The sequence below is a fragment of the Leguminivora glycinivorella genome, chromosome 11 (genome assembly GCF_023078275.1).
Source record: "Leguminivora glycinivorella isolate SPB_JAAS2020 chromosome 11, LegGlyc_1.1, whole genome shotgun sequence".
Taxonomy (NCBI): Eukaryota; Metazoa; Arthropoda; class Insecta; order Lepidoptera; family Tortricidae; genus Leguminivora; species Leguminivora glycinivorella.
The window spans coordinates 12863412-12885138 of NC_062981.1; the positions used below are offsets into that span (position 1 = coordinate 12863412).

At 38.3% G+C, this 21727-nt stretch overlaps 3 protein-coding genes across 3 annotated transcripts; all 3 read left to right on the forward strand.

Moving 5' to 3' along the window:
• The first annotated feature begins 990 nt into the window (after positions 1-990).
• LOC125231269 (60S ribosomal protein L11) lies at positions 991-4923 on the forward strand. Its single transcript, XM_048136690.1, has 5 exons — positions 991-1046; positions 1291-1452; positions 1822-1971; positions 3623-3770; positions 4770-4923. Exons 1-5 carry the CDS (start codon positions 1041-1043, stop codon positions 4895-4897), a joined length of 594 nt encoding a protein of 197 aa, XP_047992647.1. The 5' UTR covers positions 991-1040; the 3' UTR covers positions 4898-4923.
• Positions 4924-5574: 651 nt separating this feature from the next.
• On the forward strand, positions 5575-15678 carry LOC125231102 (dynein regulatory complex protein 1). Its single transcript, XM_048136451.1, has 16 exons — positions 5575-5708; positions 6570-6757; positions 8419-8654; positions 8733-8939; positions 9223-9390; positions 9599-9977; positions 10062-10159; positions 10240-10365; positions 10502-10627; positions 10917-10959; positions 11041-11125; positions 13509-13588; positions 13725-13865; positions 13999-14101; positions 14198-14361; positions 15352-15678. Exons 1-16 carry the CDS (start codon positions 5575-5577, stop codon positions 15540-15542), a joined length of 2469 nt encoding a protein of 822 aa, XP_047992408.1. The 3' UTR covers positions 15543-15678.
• A 4041-nt stretch (positions 15679-19719) lies between these two features.
• LOC125231046 (androgen-induced gene 1 protein-like) lies at positions 19720-20915 on the forward strand. Its single transcript, XM_048136388.1, has 2 exons — positions 19720-19965; positions 20052-20915. The coding sequence occupies exons 1-2, from the start codon at positions 19819-19821 to the stop codon at positions 20607-20609; spliced, it is 705 nt and encodes a 234-aa protein (XP_047992345.1). The 5' UTR covers positions 19720-19818; the 3' UTR covers positions 20610-20915.
• Positions 20916-21727: the final 812 nt, after the last annotated feature.

Here is a 21727-nt window from a genome sequence, read left to right on the forward strand (position 1 = left end):
GTTCATAGACTCTACACTCCTTAGGTGATTAATGTAATAACCATAGTTTAACTTTTAAGTGTGTTTGCTTTTATTTATGTCAATTTAACATGAAGCGCCTTTACAGACAACCAATTTTATTTATTTTTACTAAGTTGTATTTGCCAGACTACAGGAGTAATTATGATCACTTTCGTGTTTCTCCATGACAGCCAGACAATCCAGACATGAGTGTGATGCGCTAAAATAGGGTAAAACTGCGACATGAATCTTGGTAACGTCGCTAGAATTTCAGGCTAAACGCTCACCACAAAAGAATTCGTAATATTCGTATTACCTATGTCAAGATTCCTACCTCGCGACTCTTAATTACCTTAAGACAAATCTCACTTCGTACATAATAATATGATTACAAAGTTTATAGACCGCTCCAGACTATGCGCGCGAATCACGGCGCGACGCCGCGAACGTGAGTGTGGATTCGATACGCAGAAAGTTCAACACTAGCGTTCGCGGCGTCGCGCCGTGATTCACGCGCATAGTCTCTGGAGCGGGCTTTAGACCCTCTTCGGTCTAACGTAGGTGGGTTATGACTGACTAGACTAGAGATCTCATTCACAGCGAAACTAAATGTGGTGGCAAATCATTCACCCAGTTGGAAACTAGACAGATGTTCTCTTCTTTGCTGAAAACAGGTGGCAGTGTGTAGAAGGGTTTTATATGTTATCACACTTCACACAACACAAAAAAATCCTTATTTCCTTATTATCAACAAAGGCCCTGCCATATGCTCAAAGAATGAAATTACCAGAATATGAAATATGTAGTTTTATAAATCACTTCTTAAAAAGTCATCTAATTTTCTGTTTTACCCCAATGCACCATACCCTTCAACAATACTTTGTACTTGCCCGTCAAATCGGACAGTGAATAGTTTTCCGTATTATGTTGCCATTAAATTTATTTTTTATTTTATACTGGTCATACTAATTTGACACTGACGTTACAGAGTTCTATATTGTTTATGACTCCTTCAAATTCTTTTTTAGGAAATTGTGATCATGGCGGTACGTGTTTTGTTATTAACCAGTGAATTTATCCATTTTAATCTGTGAAAATATTAGTAATCAAGGAATTAGTTACTGTTCAAGTGATTTTAAATTCATCTCTGTGCATAAGTGATGCTATATTTTTAGCATTAATATTCGTTGAGAGGGTTAACCTTAAATCTTGAGCTTACCAAGTCAACATAGAAAACAACAAATTATATGTGAGAAGTTACCTATTTTGAACTGAATATGTATTTTTCAGCGTGTACCACCGCCCGCGTTGAACAAAGGCAAAAAGGAGAAGAAGGAGAAGAAGGCTCCTAAAGACAACTCTAAAAATGTTATGCGAAACCTTCATATCAGGAAACTATGCCTGAACATCTGTGTGGGAGAGTCCGGAGATAGGCTAACCCGTGCCGCTAAGGTTAGTAGTCAGTGTATAACATAAAAGTCAATATTTTAAACACCGGTGTATTGTGTATCCGTTGACGTGTTTAAGGTTATGTGTGAAGCAAGTGGTACACAGCATGAATTGTTCAAGTCTCACGATTCATTCGTGTTGCTTTGTAAATTCATGCAATAGTAATATTTCTTATTTGCAACTTCTGAGCACTATTGCTTTACTGTTCAGAATACTAAGAGAAATGACAAAACACTCGAACATGTAAATCCTTGTCAGTTACAATTTGTTTATCAATTATGACTGATTCTGAATTAAAAAAAATTGTCACCCTTTATAGTTATGTTGGTGGAATGCTATTTACCACTTTTACCAGTAGTTATTGATTTCCAGGTGTTGGAGCAGTTGACTGGTCAGCAGCCTGTCTTCTCCAAGGCTCGCTACACTGTGCGATCCTTTGGTATCAGGCGTAATGAAAAGATCGCTGTCCACTGCACTGTCCGAGGTGCCAAGGCTGAGGAAATCCTTGAAAGAGGTCTCAAAGTGAGTAGTGAATGCTTTGGTTATGGTGAATTACGCAAGTGCTGTGTGCTTTAAGAATGGTATTGTGTTCCATTTAGTGTAAAGTATATACTTTAAATTAGAGGCAATTTAGTACATTGTATAATTTGATTCCATTCGTAAAAGCAAAAGTTTGTCAGCTAATACATACATATATTGAAATCAGAATAAGATTTGAATCATGTTATTTTATTGTGTCTAGCCCACACAATACAAGTATGGATTTGTATGACCAAAATGCTAAATAACTAAATTAAATCTGTTAGATTTTGTTTGATTTACATGTATCAGCTTTTAATTGGCACTTGTTTCATAATGTCCAAACACTAATTGTAACTGTTTAACCCCTTATGCTTTGGAGCAGATCTGTTCCATATTGTTTCAACTTTAATATGTATTTATTATGACTAATGACAATTTTTTGACAGGCCGACTCGCGGCTGATTATGTCAATCAAATTTGAAATATTAATTAGAATAAAATCAAAATTCCAATGACTCAAAAGTCTGTCTAGCACTCGAGGAGTTAATATTACATCAACTGTTACTAATCTACTTTCTTTTCGAGTGGGAATACCAATGCCTGCTTGGCTTTTCCATGGCCTTTTATTTATCAACATATAAATAATGAAATAGTACATTACGATACAAGTGCGTAAAAAAGGAAGTTCGAAACGAGTGGCGATAAATTAAAACACTACCAAAGGGAGTGTTTTAAATCGACATGAGTTACGAATTTCCTTTTCGCACGTGTATCGTACGACGTTTTTCAGTACAGATGAGCCTCCGAAGTTTTGACCTGCCATATAATGAACCACTTCTCGCACTAGTGCGTAAAAAAAATACCATCTGTACTGAAAATATAGATTTACATTAATTAAAAACTATTCTCTAATTGTTTAGCATGAATTGTTCAAGTTCCACAAACTATTTGTGTTGCTTTGTAAATTCATGCAATATTATTATTTCTAATTTGCAACTTTCAAACACTGAATTTTTACTGTTTGGAATACTAGATGAAATAACATTGATAGCTTTCATAATCATAATACATACCAGTTTACTTTTTATTGAAAATTAAAAATAAAGTTTTTTTTATGTTGCATGTTTGATGCAGCAATAGCAAATTAATTATACTTTTTGAGGCCTGATTAAAGTGATAAACCTCAAGCTGCAGTGAGTGCTTGCAAGCTGCAATCCTGTTTTTCTTCCTTACTTACTTCTTATTTCCAATGGTGCTACAACCCTTTGTGGGTCTTGGCCTCCTCCACTATCTTCCTACACTTGTCGCGATCTCTGGCAACCCTCCTCCAGTTAGTCCAGTTGCTATATTTCCTCATTCTCCTAAGGTCCAACCACACAGTCAAGCCACCTTTTCCGAGGTTTAGCCCCTAAGCCTTTTTTGTTGTGGTATTGTTCTTCCTACTACAGTCAATGATTTGCATTTCATTTTTTGTTTAAATATAACAAAATGAACAAGTTTATTATTGCTTATTTTGTTAGAGAGTAATGGTTTACCAAATATTTTCAAGAAGCATCTTAGGTTGAAATTGCAGTGTATTGAAGAAAAAACAAAGTTTAATATTATTTACTATCGAATAGTATGTTATACCGATACTTATTTTTCCTTGCAGGTAAGAGAATACGAGTTGCGCCGTGATAATTTCTCCGCGACCGGCAACTTCGGTTTCGGTATCCAGGAGCACATTGATCTGGGTATCAAGTATGACCCCTCCATCGGTATCTACGGTCTTGACTTCTACGTTGTCCTAGGGCGACCTGGTAAGTTCACTTAATTTATGTAGAACAATAAGAACGTCACATCAGATTCTACTTTGCCATAAAGCTAGTACAATAATAGAATAGACATAATTATTCTTTTTTGGATTCAAAGTTTTTCATCTGAATTGGCAAATTTAAAACAGTTTGTAACTGATCCAACTAGCTTGTCCAATCCAATTTATTGTTGTATGAAGTAAATCCTTGTAAAATTGTACTAGTTTGGAACTTTGGACTGAGCATGCACATTTGTTCAAAAGTGTAGAATTAACCAAACCTTCACTTTGTAAAGTATGTGCTACATGAAAAACTTTATACAAAGAGAAATACTGCATTATTGAGTATTTCTCTGTAATGAAGGTACATTTTTTCTTTGGAATGAATGTAAAATCCAACAGCTTAAAATTCTAAAGCATAGTGAATGAATATAACTGTATAGATCACAAGTCAATGCAGGCCTTCTGTTTTTGGGCAGGCATCTGAAGCAACCAAACCAATGTATCCTACCTATCTATTGGCTGTCAAATAACATTACACAGGACATGTTCAGCCAAACAGGCTTGCTAGCCGAATGGCATTTCGACGACGCCAGACGCCGATCGAAAGGCCGCTGGCTCTGTCGAGCCAATACGCAAGAGCGATAGAGATAGATTGCATTTCTGCGGCGTTTCGGTGTCGTTTCGCGTCGCAGAAATGCCATACTAAGAGCCCAGATGTTACTCTCCCCAATTCTCCCCAATTTTAACCTTCAGGCATTTCAACAAGGTTCACAATGTTGCTGAACCTGGACTATAACATATGGCAACATCAATGTGTCATGGTCATATTGGTCATGGTTACAGTTACAGTAGTCTCCAGTGAACAATATAAATTATACTTTTAAACTTCTCTTCATCCTGTATTGAGGTGTACCTAGAGCCCTTCCACAGACTGATCATTTGATCAAGATAACTTGTTTGAACTTACCCCTGTATTAAAAATGTACAAATTTCGTTTTTCCAGGTTTCAACGTAGCGCACAGGAGACGCAAGACTGGCAAGGTTGGCTTCCCCCACCGTCTCACGAAAGAGGATGCCATGAAGTGGTTCCAGCAGAAATATGATGGTATCATCCTTAACAGTAAGAAGTGAGCTAAGAGTAAATGACCTGAAAAATATTACTGTCTTTATCTTTACAATCCTATAACATTTACTCCACTACAACCCTCCATTACTAGTAAGAATAAGAACAGAGTAGGGCTAAGTAGGGCTAAAAACAATTTTCTATTTGATGGCGCTGCAAAGAGAAAACTTAGTTTGGCTTTGTAAAATACGTAAGTAGACAACTTTGAGAACAAACCAAATATTTAGATTTGTGTTTTTAATCACATATGCAAATTATAATAAAATAGCCTCCACTGTTGGCCTAGAGGACACAAGGCTGGTAAAAACACTGGCTCGAATCCGGCCCTCACCTCATGATGGGCTTTGTGATTATCTATTCAGACTGATTATAAAAATGAGATTATATTCTTTGGTATATTTTGACAAGACTGGCACACAGTTGTTTGTCAGATCTATGGAATCTCTTATTCTTCATGGTCAGATCGTTGAAAGTAACGTTGTAAAAAGGATCGTTAGCAATTATTAGTGTAAAATTGCGCTTGCACGTAGCGCTTATTCAATGACAAAAAGTTAATATATAGTTTCCTGACGTAGTTACTAGATGGCAGCACTTTGCCCTCGTCTCGTCACCATAGCAACGAATTTTGTTGAACCAGTTTGATGGGTCATTTTATACACAAACACACTGTCGTGAAGTGATCAAAATGTACGGAAAAGAAGACGATGACGAGGATAACGTGCTCGCCCCGAAGGAACCTCAGGTATCGTCGCAGGATCCTGAGGAGCGGAAGGCGGGCCGAGCTCTCCGCATCAAGCGTCGGCAGGAGGCTATCAAAAGGTAACTTGATGCTTATGTTGCTGATCTGCTAAGTATAGATAGTGCCGCTTATGACGTAGGCCTTAGCTCGTATAGTACATACATACATACATACATACAATCACGCCTGTATCCCATAAAGGGGTAGGCAGAGCCCATGAAACTACTAAAGCTTCAGTGCCACTCTTGGCAAACAAAGGGTTGAAAGAAAACGAAACTGTGACATTGCAGTGACAGGTTGCCAGCCTCTCGCCTACGCCACAATTTAACCCATATCCCATAGTCGCCTTCTGTGTGAAATTCTTAACCCGTCACCACACAGGCTCAGCTCAGCTCTCAGCTCAGGCTCAGCTCGTATAGTCATGGCATTAAAGGTTAGATTTGGAAAATCCGCGTGTGTATCAAGAAAACTACTCAGCAGCGATAACAGTCTAATCTGACCCCCCACCCCCACATTACTTAAAACTGAGGTAACCTCTGTAGTGAACTGTAATGAAGCATGTGTAGTAAAGTGGTTTATATGTTTATAGCGATACGATAGCTACTATTGTACCTGAGTTTCTACTGCCCAAGATTGGTATTGACATTGACTCGCAAATCCAAACTTAAACGCCTTATTTTATGTGGCGTTTTCTAATTTGTGCAACTTTGCCGCCGTAACTATTTTGTCCCTCACCTCACACCATCAAGCGAAGCAACTTTTCATACACTGGATGCGGCAAAATAATTGCTTCGACAAAGTTGCCCGTGGGCGCCTAAGGAAATATTCCTCATTTACCTATGTTTTTGAATGTGGCTAGAAGTAAACTTTCCAAAAGTCTTAGTAAATTTTGAACTACATAGCTGGGTTGAGGTCTAGGTAATTATTGTATTCTTCTATAGAGCGGAAGCGCCTCCGGAAGAAGCGGCGTTGGAAGAGGAGCCCGGGCTTATCGAGCAGGCCACGGCAACCGCGGCCGAAGAGCTTCAGCGACTCTCCCTAGACGGGGCTGCCAAGGTCACCAACGTCAAAGTTACTACCGATGAACGAGAAGTCATCCGTCGTGCACTCTTTACCAAAAAGCAGACGAGTAAGAGACGCAGCCATCATCTTATTATATCACACTTATAGGCTTCTTGATTAGGCCCAGCTACAGTGGCTGGCTATTGGCAGGGTGCAAAGCGGGTGGAGGGGGTAGCTAAAACGATCACAGCGTACACTACGGCCAAAATTGACATTGTTGTCGCTGACTTACGCTGTCAAACATTTGAGTTGTTTTCTCATGACTGTGTGCTCCTGTGTGCAAATCGAAACGGATTGACGAAAATGCGTAAATATCGAGGTTTCAATGGGACGAAGAAGCACGAGAGCAATAGAAGCAGAAGCAGTCCATCCACTGAAGGCTTATAACATTTTAAATAAAATTCCTGAGAACTTATTTCATCGCATTGATGATTACATATTTGATGTGATATCTGGTAAACTTCCAATATTTTCAAGTAAATGAAACAAATTTTGTAATGTATATTATAATTCTAAGTTATTATAGAGTTTGTTTTTATTTTACAATAAACCTTGTACCCTGTAAATGATATTTATAAAATAATACCTACAGTTAGCCTATGAAAATGACATAGCATAGCAGTGAACTGATCAACAATTTCAAAAGCCAATGATTTATTTATACTTTATTGCACATAAGTACAAATGGTGGAATAATGTCTTCAATCTCTATAAAATGCCCAGCTAGCACCAATTTCTTGCAATTATTCATCGTCTCGGGTTGGAAAATGATTTCGTAAGTGATGGCACGAAACCCCGTTTTAGTCACCAGTTTGTTACTTTCTCACTGAAAATAACAATTTTAATGTTATTGGCGATAATGTTATAACCACCATCGTCCAAAATTGTCTAATATAGTGAAATAACACAAGATTTCATTAAATTTTTTCACAATGTTTAATTACTTCTCGCTCGACCGCGGCGACAATATTGTCTATAATGGTCACCTGTCACGTGGCGTTGTCGTCGCGCACGGTCCCAATAGACGTGCTCGTCTCGTCAAGGACACATGACGTCAAAGTATGTAACCACCAAATGCCACCAATGAATAACGCAGTTTATAAACTTATACGGAGACCTAGGCTACAGTGGCTGGGTCTAGGTGGGGCCGCTAAATTCACCAACGCAACGTCAAAGTTACTATACAGCCTACCGATGTGGGGTAGGTCAACATCGTACACTCTTTACCAAGAAACAGACAAGAATAACGCAGCTGTTGTATCGCCACACAGCAAATTTAGGTAGTGTTGGTAACTTTGCCCACTACCCGGCAAAGCAAAGTTGCATGCTCTTAGTATTTTTTGTTACTTAAATGTAGCTGCAGTCAAAAGTATTAACACTTTCGCTACCAAGAACCCGACTGTCGGGTACACCGCTCGTAGAAGCGTAGCCGATTACATGGGTTTCCCCGTATGTAGTATTATTAGAGCCCGGTTTCGAAAGTGTTAAGCATTATTTGTGAATGTGGACGGGAAAACGTCCCACGTCCCACGTTGTCGATTGCTATAAAGCCGCTTTGTCAGTTTATTCATATAAAGATTCAAGTAAATCTCGCCTTAATGGTAAACCAACAAAGTGGGACGTTTTGCTAAACACACTCACATTTTTTGCATTTATTAAATAGATATGAGTTTCCATTGGCATATTTGACCGTAAATAAATGATTAATTTTATTATTATTTTTCCAAGTGTCTATGCAAAAACTTGAAGCGGAGGCTAAGGACGCACAAGCACAATATGAAGTCATCACGGCAAACTGGGAAGTTATGCTAGCTGTCAAAGATCCCCTGGATATACAAGCGGCCATGAAAGAACAGAAGGAGAAATGCGACTTTCTTTTGGCTCAGAAAACTAGAATGGTTGACGAGTTAAAGAACGATCTCAAACTAATGGACATCGCTTATTACGACGATTTAGATAAACAAGTATAGTAAAAATTGTTGATATTGAAGTATTCAAAGTTAATAATTTTATCCTAATGCCCCTTTTAAACATGATTTAAGGATAAGGATATAAAAGAGCTCTCGGAAAGGATTGAGAAACAGGTGTCTATAATGCAGAGAGCTTACCAGAAGCAGCTTACATTGATACAAGAGGCCATCGAGATAGAACGTGAAGCTATGGTCGACCACAATAACAAGCGATGGGATGCTTTATATAGGCAACGCGATAAGGAGGAACTTGCTCACATGGAGTATAAAACTGAACAGGTCCGTTTTCAAACATTCATTTTATATGAATAAAGTTATATGTTATACAAGGATGCAAAGTTGTATTTTAACAAGTTAGGTATAGTATATAGAATCCTACTTGCGAGTTTTTTAACACACGAGAAGTAAAATACATTTCAAAGTGTAACACAAAACTTCTTATCGAATAGTTATTACAATCTAGATTGTTATCAATTTTAAAGCAGTTACTCTATATTCAAGGTCTATTTATATGAATAGTTTTTGATGTTTCTCTTAGATTCTTATTTAACTTATATTACAGCTAGAAGAGCATAAACTAGAGATGGAAGCTATTATGTGGGATCACCATGAAAAGTTTCGTGTTGCCAAAATTGAACTAGAAGTCTTGATACAAGAACTGCAAAAAGAATTGGAAAAATTAAAAGCAACATGTATCATAAATACGGAAAAGATCGGATACAATTATCAAGTGGGTATTAGAATATTCTTAATTTATATATTTTCAATTAACTACATACTGAGGCCCTTATTGTATTATAATAAACCGTTGCGGTTACCGCAACAGATTTATTTAGCTACTTAGATTTGGCTTACTCTTACACATTTTTACCACAAACAGTAGGTTGCTGTCAGATAACGAGTTTTGCCCTTATACTTTTTATATCGTATTTTAACAGATTTTGAAAAAACGTGAGGAAGAAAATGTATTTGTGCGATCACAACAAAAACGTAAGCTTAATAAAATGTCCGACGTTGCTAACAAATTGCGTGCAAAAATCCGTAAAGCCGCTGAAGACGGAGCCATCGAGGAAATCAAGGCCGACACAGAAATCGTCAAGTTAATGCAAGCTATGGACGATTTAGAGAAAAAATCTTACCAATTTTCACATGTTAATAATTATAAATTTAGTCAGATTTGGCGCATGTCTGTAGCGCGATGCACAGAACTGGCTAAACAGTTGAGACTGGCAGAAGTTGCTTTACACGCTCATATTTTATCAGAGCCTCCGCCTCCACCACCGCCACCTCTCCCAAAAAACCCTCTCTGGAGATATGGTAATAAGTTCGATTAATGATTGATATGGTAATAAGTTTATTATTTGTAGCTACTACTTTGAAAAAGCATTACATATGTTGTAGAACATGAAGCAGCGAATGAATCTCAAGCTGTTGCAGTCGTTGAAGAGGAACAAGTAGATCCTAGCGATATGGTAGCTAAAACAGCAAAAGATAAACTGGTAATCTATTTACGTCACAACTACATATCTATTTTTGGACACTGATCTAGGCATTAGTCTGATAAACCTTTAATTTCTAGGTACGGCACATCCTTCAACTGGTTGCAGATAACACGGGATTTCTCGTAGAAGATCGTTTACTAAAACTTATAGAAAAATATGAGCTGACGTCTAGAAACTTGTGCACTCTGGATTCCATTTTTATGGTAATTTTTTTTAATTAATTACTACCTGTTACATAAATTCAAACGCACATTTTCTGAGATATCCTATCCAACTGTCCATCAAGAACTTTGGATTTGCACGATAGGTTCGTAAATAACACTGATATATGTTTTTCAGGCTCTTGAAATTCAAGCCGAGGAAGATGTAGAATTGCTGTGCAAAGTTTTTCTCAATTACGCTTTTTGCCCCGTTTGCGTTGGGATGGACAACGAAACAGAATCCATTGAACAATCTTCTATTATTGTAAGCCTTTCAACTTAATATTAGTAGGTATAGGTACGCTCGACTGCAGTATCGAAATAAAATGACATATTTTTGAAAGGGTAGGTAACTTTGCCCACTGAATTACGCAAAACATATACATACCTAATTAGGTATATTTAGTATAAGATTTGTTACTTTCAAAAGCAAATTATATTTTATTTGTAAGAAGTTTAGTTTGGCGTTCACGGTACCTAATCCTCCTGGGCAAAGTTATATGTTTTCTATTGATGTGATTATGATTTAAATCTTCTAACGTGGTGCATTTCAGGAAGATGCCGTATCACGTCATACAGTGCCCAGATCAGTTCGAGGTAAGGACAAATTAACAATTACCTTGTAATATACCTAGGAACGAATACTTAATAATTTCTTAAAATATTTATCCTGTGTAGGTGATAGATCATCAATCCGTGGACGATCTAGTGTGGTAAAAAGTATTACAGCAAGTGCATCCCGATCGATACACGTGGGGTTTAGGTGAGTAACTAAATACTTATTACAAGTTTGTAATTTAGTAAGGTCAGTGCGGGCAAGACCGGCATAGTTTATTTGAAATAAAGTTTGAGTGGATAAAACTCTATAATTAATGTAGTCTGCCGTAATGCGCATGGTCCTATGGGGTAGCAAATATTATATTTTACAAAGCTTTTATAATATTTTGGCGAAATATGGTAATTTTAAGTGATAAAAATCACATTTTTTAAGGCTCGGCGGGTTGACCGTCCCCCCGCGGTGAACACGGGAAGACCGTCTAGTGCTTGTTGTCCCGTAATTTCATATGAGACTAGGTTCCAAAACCATGATCGTTGTTATTTTACGTAATAACAGGGCAGAATGTGCTAGATAATTAATAAAATAACGTTGACATTTTAAACATAGAAGCATTTTCCATTTATAAGGCAAGACCGGCATATGTCCCGTAGATGGGGTTCATAACCTTTTCTTTTCAGGTCCAATTTAGTCACGATATTACAGGCTCATATAAATCCAACTACTTATTTGTTTTTGAAACTTGGTTATTAAGTAAAGGTAATAGGATATTAGGTACGTGAAATTGGTAACATTTCTTAGCAATGTCCCAGACATTATCAAATATGTTTTCAGGGGTGCTGATTTCAAAATTAATGACCAATTTGGAATCTAATATTACTGACTATCACTTTGACACAAAAGTCGTCATGGTTGTCGCCAAATAAGTTTTCGGAGGTGCTGATTTAAAAATTAATAAACAATCTGGAATCTGACATTGCTGACTGTCACTTCGACGCAAAAGTCGTAATAGGTGTCGTCAGATAGGTTTTCGGGGGTACTGATTCCAAAATTGATGACTAATTTAAAATCTGACATTGCTGACTGTCACTTTGACACAAAAGTCGTTTGGTGTGTCGTCAAATAAGTTTGCGGGGTAGCTGATTCCTAAATTAATGATCAATTTAGAATTTGATATAGTTGACTGTCACATTGAATTAAAAGTTTTCATGGGTGTCATTAAACAGTTTTTTGGCTGTAATGGTTATTGGAATGAGCACCCCCGAGTACCTGTTTGACCACACCCATGACCACTTTTGTGTCAAAGTTACAGTCATCAGCAATGTCAGATTCCAAAGTGGTGTTTAATTTTTAAATCAGCACTCCTGAAAACATATTTGATGACACCCATGACCACTTTTGTGTCAAAGTGACAGTCAGCAATGTCAATTAAGGGTCGGGTAGCCGTAAAATAGTCGGTCAAAACCGTTTTAAGGGTACCTATACGGTCCCTGTTGGGTAATGCTGATTATAAAAATAATGACCAACTTGAAACCCTACTCTCTTTTGAAATATTTGTCGCCGCATTTTGCACACTCTACATAACAAAAATAATAAAAAACGGGTAGAACTTATGATAATTCTACCAACTTAAATATGATGATGAATAATGCAGTGTAGGCTTACTTCTGTTCACCTCTTATCATTCTTCACAACCATGTCACATATATTTTATTTTTACTTAATACTTTCGAATGATTTTAGTAACACCATACGAATCATTACCAAAACTGTATTTCGAAGTTAAAATCAAAAACGGTACAACTACCATAAGCCAAAAACGTACTGATATCGTTTACACTCGACTTATTTCCAATAAAGCCTAAAAAAGGTTGGCAACTCCTTGTTTATCGTATGCCGGTCTTGCCTTTCTCTTTTATGCCGGACTTTCTGAGTAGGCACAATTTCTAAGTTACATATTTCAGAACATAAAACTAGAAATTGAGCGCGTTTTGAGTAGATTAATAGTACTAGTCAGAAAGAACGGTTATTAAATGACTACGTTACATATAAAATATAGAAATATTCCGACTGCTTCTATTTTATTTTAATTTTTTGCGGAACCATGTTGAACTCGGTGTTCGAGCTCGAAACACAAATCAAGATTATTGTTAACTAGTGTTCGTCCTAGGGATATGTATTGAAGACCAATGGCTTGAGGATGAAAAACTGGTATACCTTCGGAGGTGTGAGAGGCGTAGATATATAAACACAAAAGTTATAGTCAATAGACGCTCTTTCCGGGTAGACGGTCTTCCCCACACTGACCTTAAATATCTTATTGTAATGTGATAGGTAAGGTAATCGAATTTAACTCATGCCCATCGGCTATGTAATTTATGGACGGATCGTATGTAATTTTTGTAATTTTAAATGAAAAGAAAGGAAATATTTGTAGTGCATTTACAAACTTTTTTGCTTGTTCAAATTATATATTTAAGTTAGATTACTGCATTATAAAAAAATATTATTTTGATTATGATCTATGTACATCAAATACACCTACGCTTAGATCACAAAATTAATTAATCTAAAATAACTTTCATACCAGAGGTCAGGAATTATCACCGTCGGATATACAACTAATGACTGAAGCTGATGAAATTATTCAAAAATGCGGAGAACTGAATGGTAAAGATTTTGTAATATTTCACTGTAATGAAAATTAATTGGTATAGCATATCTCTATTAGTGAAGTTTGAATAGGGATAAATGGAGCTTCTGTATTTTATTCATAATAAAATTGATGTTTATCTATGTTTTTTAGTGGGAACAGCAGGTACTGGACCGATCACAGAATCAGGGACCACCGCAGGTCAGCGACGGCCGCATGCGCGAGGTGTCACCGTCACCTCCCAGCTCTCGCTTGCTAAGAGTATCAAGGCTGTTAATCCATTCCTTTGCCCAAGTATGAACTGCTCTATTATGTGCTTATATACTTAGACGAAACTTAAATAATTACGACGCCGGCGATAATCTTAGTCTGTTAAAATGTCTAAATTGATACCTAAATTAAAATGTATAACCTTTTTTCATTTTAGTGGGCCATTACTTGGAAATTGAACCGATGCAGGTACTTACAGCCTTAGGAGAGTTTGTCTCTGTATTCGTCCCACCGGAGAAAAGGAGACTTTATGATATACTGTAAATATGAACAGAATACATTATCATTGGTCAATGTGTAAAAATATATAATTATGTAAGTAAAGATACCTAACGTTAGATCCTGTAATATTTTAGTGACAGTGTGAAACCACCCGATTTTACAACTCCATCTCGTAAATTGAAAACAGAGGAAATACAACAGTATTGGATGGAGTGGAAGGATATTTTCCCATCAGACAAGGATAGATTTTGGGATGGAATGCTTTCAGCGCTTAATAACTACTTGCCAATTTTACAAGGTAAGTGATAGTTAACCACTTAAATTACAGATAATCTCCAGTCCGGATAAAAAACAATACTTCAAGCTCCTAGCATCTGGGAATTAAGTCTCGACGGTGGTCTACACTGGGCAGCCTATAGTCTCAAGACTTGATATAGAATCCACGAATGCGATTGCAATCTGACCTATCCCACAGATAAAATAATTTACCAGCCCATTAAAACTATTAAGGTGGTTTTCCACCGGCAGGGCGTGAATGGGCAGAGCGGGGAGGGAATTGAAATCGCCTGGACCCTTTTCCACTAAAAATTGCCATTAATAGCCATCGCGGGCCTGCGCGAGCCCGCGCGTGCCTGCCGCAGATTGTAGGTTTCATACGATACTCTATGTCGAAAGCAATACGGTACATTTTTACACTAATAAATATCTCAATTCAAGTCTCGCACATCCTCTTCAATCCGCGCCTCACCAATCTCGCCATGTCTCGTCGCGCTCTGCCGGTAGAATACCACCTTCGAGTTAATTTATACTCTAAATAGAAAGCAATACGGTTAATTTTTACACTAACTAATATTTCAATTCACGTCCCGCACATCCACGTCAATCCACTCCTCTCCACGCTAAGCCACTTTTCGTCTCGCTCTGCTGGTGGGAAACTAACATCAGAGTTAATTTATACTTTAAGTCGGAAGCAATACAGTTCATTTTTACACTAACAAATATCTCAAATAAAGCCCCGCACATCCAAGTCAATCTTTACTATTTCCACCAAAGATGCGCTGGGCGAGAATTTAAAATTCACCATACAAATTTCAATTCCCTCTCCGCTCTGCCCATTCACGCTCTCCCGGTGGAAAACCACCTTTACGCTTCCTCACGATGTTTTCTTTAACCGAAAGCAATTTATAGTCGCAAATCGGAGTTTACTGTGTTCAAACCAGCAGTTTTCGGTTTCGTACTGTTAGGGTACCAACACGTCAATAAAAATAAACATTATTGTTTTTTTTAGAACGAGAAAGGCTTCACGAAGAGGTGTGCGGTCTCCGTCGACGCAACGCGGCACTGCGACGCCTTATGCGTGGCGCGTTGCCCGAACTGCCAACCGTGCAGCCGAAGTACATGGGCCCATACCCGCAAATGTTCACTAGCACAGTGCCTGATGAAGCGCACACTGCTTATTCAAGACTACCGCCTATTTGAACATTTGATTTTTCTAAAATTGACGCGGCGCGGTAAAAAAATTCTATCAACACGCCCGTGTTATTAATAACAAAGAATGAAATTATATTTTAGCAAATATATTTGCTTCGTAAATGTTTTTAAATATATTTAACTTTGTCTTATCGGACAGGCTATTATTTATTTCAATATTACGAGGGCTGATTGAAAAGTTCGCGGCTTAAATATGAAATCAAAACCAAAGTTTTTTTATAATATTTTTATTTCTCTACGTAGTCCCCGTTAAGGTCTTTGCACTTATTCCATCTGGATTCCAAAGCCATTATACCACTTTTAAAAAAAAAATCCTCCAGGCCTTCAAAATAGGTATCCACTTCAGCTTGGACCTCGTCGTTGGTCAAAAATTTCTTACCACCCATGTGTTTTTTTAAATTTGGAAATAAATGGAAGTCCGATGGTGCCAAATCGAGTGAATAAGGCAGATGCGGCAATAATTCAAACCCGCAATTATGAATTTCTGCCATTGACTTTAGTGACGTATGCACGCGTGCATTGTCCTGGTGGAAAAGAACTTTCTTTGTCAGCACTCCAGGTCTTTTTACTTTCAAAGTCGACGTAAAAGTCGACGTAATCGACGTAAAAGTTCGCAATAATAGTCCGAGTTTATAGTCGTACCTTTTTGGAGATAGTCAACCATTATTACACCCTTTGCGTCCCAGAACACTGATGCCATAACTTTATTTGCCGACAAAATGGACTTTGCCTTTTTGGGTGGCGGAGATCCAGCACGAACCCACTGTTTTGATTGCTGTTTAGTCTCGGGCGTATAGTGGTAGACCCATGTCTCATCCATTGTAACATATCTGTCCAAAAAGTCTTGAGGGTCAGCTTCATACAGGTCTAGACAGTCGCGTGAAATTGTTAGACGAGTGATTTTTTGTTCCACTGAAAGGAGCTTTGGAACCCATCTCGCCGACACCTTGGAAAACCCTAATTCGTTAACTATAATGTTTTGAGTTTTTTCATAGGAGATGCCTACGATGTCGGCTATTTCTCTCACTTTTAACCGTCGGTCTTGGATTATCATTTTGCATACAGTTGCCACATTATTTGGATTGGTCGCAGTAGTTGGCCTCCCGGAGCGAGGGTCATCTGCGATACTGACTCGTCCCCGCTTGAATTCAGCTGCCCACTTTTTTACCATCGTATATGATGGACCGGATTGCCCTAATGTACACTGCATATCTTCATAAATTTGTTTCGCAGTCAATCCTTTTTTATGAAGATATTTAATTAAATCACGTTGCTCCAAATTGTCCATTGTGAAAAAACTGCTTACACGTATTTTTAAATGAGAGGAAAAACTTATTTTAAAATATTGCATTTAATTAAAATTTCGCGGGATGACAACTAAATAATGACAGTTCAAAATGACGGCAGAAAAAAGAAACTAAGTTTTTTTTTAATGGTCAGGCCGCGAACTTTCCAATCAGCCCTCGTATTTTCTCTGTGCGTACTACCTACTTAAAAAATGGAACACTCCAATTAAATTGCAGTGGCCAGTTCTATGCAAATAAAACGAACGATTATGTTGAAAGTCGAATGTAACCCACTTTTTTACAAATTATAAACTTAATAATCAACATTGATTCTGGGCAAAGTTACAATAAGGGCAAAGTTGCACGCCCTCTTTATATGAATGAATTTTATATGACATCACAGTCCGTCCAATCATGTTTTCGCCGTAAAGGCAGTCAATTGTTTCTTATTGTATGGTTTATAGATACTATTTAGTGTATATATATCTAAAGTGCCATGGAAAACATTTTCAATAAAGTTATTTTATTTAAGAAACAAAGTTATATTTTATTTTCACTTTAGTGATGAGGTAATCAATGTAATCATCATAGGATGATGATGACTCGTAATTCTGTGTACCTATATATATGAGTGTACCAAAGTAAGTATTTGGCTGTCTTGGGCGTCTTGGCTACTACGCCTAAAGGATAAAAGCTTTGTACTCTAAGAAGAGTACTCTTCTTCTACCGCGTATGGGACTATCCCCACTCAGGCGACGCATGTCCTGAGACGCGCAACGGACGTCAGCGTCACGCCGCTCGAATGTAATTTTAAAAATGTCTCAGTACATTTTGTATAGGAAAGACGCGCAAGGGACGTCGCTTGGCGCGCCCCAGGCGGCGCGGTGCGCGCCAAGCGACGCGTCCGTCGCCTGGGGGCGCGTCTTACGTCCTTCCTATACAAAATGTACTGAGGAGAGGTTTTTTAAATGACATTCGGGCAGCGTGGCGCTGACGTTCATTCCGCGTCTCAGGACATGCGTCGCCTGAATGAGGATGGTCCGACAAAGTTGCTCGGCGACTTTCGTATTTGAAAAAAATCGCCATGGTCACTGCCAAAAGTTGCCCGTGTGCACGCCCACAGGGGACACAGTTGCTCGGCGACTTTCGTATTTGTATGAAAACTTGCGTCGCCTCGTGTGCACACTTTCATACTAGGCCATGGTCGCGACAAAAAAGTCGCTGGCAACAGTTGCCCGTGTGCGCGCTCTCGTCCCGTCTAGTTTCAAGCTAGGAACATACTACGCGGACGTCCGTCGTAAAACGACCGCGACCGCGACCGAACAGTGTGCACGGAACAGAACATCCAGCGAGCCAGATTTCGATCGGACGTCCGTGCGCTCAAGGCCACGTCCGCGTCCGTCGACCGATAGTTTGCACGGTTATGTGTATTTCCATTGTCCAGATTCCCGTCCGCGGTCGATTTACGACGGACGTCCGCGTAGTGTGTTCCTAGCTTTAAGCTAGGAACATACTACGCGGACGTCCGTCGTAAAACGACCGCGACCGCGACCTATCAGTGTGCACGGAACAAAACATCCAGAGAGCCAGATTTCGATCGGACGTCCGTGCGCTCAAGGCCACGTCCGCGTCCGTCGACCGATAGTTTGCACGGTCAAGCTAGGAACACACTACGCGGACGTCCGTCGTAAATCGACCGCGGACGGGAATCTGGACAATGGAAATACACGTAGCCGTGCAAACTATCGGTCGACGGACGTGGACGTGGCCTTGAGCGCGTGGACGTCCGATCGAAATCTGGCTCGCCGGATGTTTTGTTCCGTGCACACTGATCGGTCGCGGTCGTTTTACGACGGACGTCCGCGTAGTATGTTCCTAGCTTAAACAAAGGATACTATAGACTAGACAGCCAAATAATAATACCACTACCGAACGAGATGGTCACATACAAATTATAATAAGAGTGACAGAGAGCAAAATGTTATTGTTTGTCTTTGTCATAGTTTCACTTTTCCGCCGCTGCCACAAACGAGTTTGTGGCAAACAATAACCCTTTACCGCATATTGTTCCACATTTGGCCGTTATAAATTCTACTCTACTGACAACTGTTATAGTTCAAATTTGAACAAATATTGTATACGTCACATGCGGTAAGGGATATGTACGTGACGTCAAGCTTATTATCCGCCCAGATTACGTAGGTTGTTTATGGTAAACTGTCAGCCATTTTTAAAGTACTTCTTAATTTCGCTCCATTATTCTATATCTGTCCCTTACGGGTGTACGCTTACGTCAAATCTATAGTATTCTTCATCTGAGGTGCACACTGATCGACCTATCAGTGTGCACGGAACAAAACATCCAGAGAGCCAGATTTCGATCGGACGTCCGTGCGCTCAAGGCCACGTCCGCGTCCGTCGACCGATAGTTTGCACGGTTATGTGTATTTCCATTGTCCAGATTCCCGTCCGCGGTCGATTTACGACGGACGTCCGCGTAGTGTGTTCCTAGCTTTATGTGTATTTCCATTGCCCAGATTCCCGTCCGCGGTCGATTTACGACGGACGTCCGCGTAGTGTGTTCCTAGCTTTATGGGGTCGTTCGAAATTATACTACAATTCACTACAGTAAAATCAGAATGAGCAAAATATTGTTTGATTTTGTCATCCAGTCGACATTATTTATTTGTATTTTGTAAGAATGTGAATAATGTGATGTGACACACAATGATCAGCATTCCGCAGTCACTTTAAACTTCGTACAGAATACATTTTCAAGCCAAGGTTACAACATAGTTACAACTAATAATTTCTGAACGCTCACCGGTTTATCGGGTCTGTCATTGTATTGTCAAATCGACATTTCTGATTCGCTTTTGGAATTGGAATGAGTTGGTTCGATATCTTAAGAAATTCGTGATTAAAAAATTGTTGGAAACTAATAATTATCAGTTACTCTTAGGTAGTAAGAAATTAACATGGCGGGTCAAATTATGTTCCATTTGCTTGGGGCTTTACAGTTCGCCTATGGGGTTTATTACGATCACACGTATGTAAGACTCCCGGGTACGAGTGGTGCAGGATCATTTGGAGGAAAGTTAAAGTTTTTAACTTTTATTGATGCCGTAAGTTTTCTTTAGGTAAATTTGTGACTTTGAACAACATTCCATTATTCGTTTTAAAATACTTAAGTGCTTGTTTATTGTTTTAGATAATTCAAACCGTATACTTCAGTGTGGCCCTAATAAATGATGTTTGGGGCACCAATGAACCGACGCCGTCAACGAAGCCGCTAATTCGACGCATAAAGGACACATTGTTTAGTACTTTAGCATTCCCAGTGGCAATGTTTGTTGGAATCACTTTCTGGGGCATTTATGCCATTGATAGGGAGTTGATTCTACCACAGAGATTAGATGCGATTTTCCCATCATGGTTGAATCATGTCATGCATACCAATATTGTTGCTTTTATTGTTATTGAACTTCTAACATCATTCAGAATGTATCCATCTAGAAATCGTGGTATTTCCCTTTTGACTGCTTTCATGTTGTGCTATATGGTATGGATACATGTTATCTATGCCCAGACGGGAGCATGGGTTTACCCAGTCTTGGAAGTTCTCAACTGGCCACTGAGGGTGGTATTTTATTTGTTCAGTCTTGCATTTGTATTGTCACTGTATGTTGTTGGAGAAAAAATAAACAAAATTGTGTGGTCTAAAGAAATAGAGAAGACTGTTAAGTCAGGAAAGAAAAAAGCAAAGTAATTATGTAATATTTAGTACAAAATAGGGTTTAGGAGACTACTTGTAACTTATTTATTATTAATTGGGATGGAATGATAATGATTTTTTAAGTGGGATTTTCTATGTGGACTTTGGGATGGTGGCTTATTCTTGCTATATAGCCAAAGCCCGGACGACGGGAACAAAAATGCACTTTTCAATAGTGCTTAATTAAATATCGACTATTTTATCGATATCCATATGAACAATTTTTTAATCAGAAATGTATTGATCTTTATTATAGTTATTATCTTACATGTCATATTGTTACATAATGTGTAAGCTTATTATTTCTCTGAATTAGTATGTGTTTCATACACGTGGAAGCACATTGCGAGCACTAACCTTAGGCAATACTTTCACCCTCGAGTAAGCAGCCATTAGCTAGAACTGGAAGTACACCCGCCAACCTGACGTCAGAATGGCGGGTGTCATTAATTTCTTAAATATCTCTGGAGTTCAAAGAGCACATTGCTCGAATTTTGGCGCACATTTGGCACATTGCTAGCACTAACTCCTGACGTATACCACACCAGGATTGCTTGATGTACACCCGCCATTCTGACGCTCACTATTATTTCAGTAAACTAATTACATACTAATAATCATCAATAATTGAAAAATATATATTAAAAAAATACTAACTGTTTATTACGCAAATTATATAAAGTATTGAAAAAAAATACAAAAAGCTCTTTTTAAAATTGTTTTAGGTACAACTACCAATTTTTTTATTTATTTCTTAATGGTGGTCGAGTACATCATGCTTTTTATCGACTTGTGTTTCCTCGCACTATAACACATAATTTCTCCCATCATCTGGGCTTTGTATATAGCTCTTTTTTTATGCAGATTTCAAAGTTATCTAACTGGTTGTGATCAGTGACATAATGGCAATACAAACTATACTACTAAATTTTAAACTAAATATGTTGCTGTAAGCATTGTTCAAAAAAATAGACAAACCTAAAATTTTATGTTTTACAGTATAATTATAAATTCCAACCTTTTCCATTAGCCATCTATCATGCATGGTCATTATATTTGGAAATGAATATAAATCAACCCAATAACACTAATAAAGGAAACTTACTTCCTGT

Coding starts and splice junctions, on each gene's coding strand:
- LOC125231046 (XM_048136388.1), top strand. CDS start 19,819: ATGGCGGGTCAAATTATGTTCCATTTGCTTGGGGCTTTACAGTTCGCC. Junction 19,966..20,051: donor TTTTAACTTTTATTGATGCC/GTAAGTTTTCTT, acceptor TTATTGTTTTAG/ATAATTCAAACCGTATACTT.
- LOC125231102 (XM_048136451.1), top strand. CDS start 5,575: ATGTACGGAAAAGAAGACGATGACGAGGATAACGTGCTCGCCCCGAAG. Junction 10,366..10,501: donor CTCTGGATTCCATTTTTATG/GTAATTTTTTTT, acceptor TATGTTTTTCAG/GCTCTTGAAATTCAAGCCGA. Junction 13,589..13,724: donor AAAATGCGGAGAACTGAATG/GTAAAGATTTTG, acceptor TATGTTTTTTAG/TGGGAACAGCAGGTACTGGA.
- LOC125231269 (XM_048136690.1), top strand. Junction 1,453..1,821: donor GGCTAACCCGTGCCGCTAAG/GTTAGTAGTCAG, acceptor ATTGATTTCCAG/GTGTTGGAGCAGTTGACTGG. Junction 3,771..4,769: donor CGTTGTCCTAGGGCGACCTG/GTAAGTTCACTT, acceptor TCGTTTTTCCAG/GTTTCAACGTAGCGCACAGG.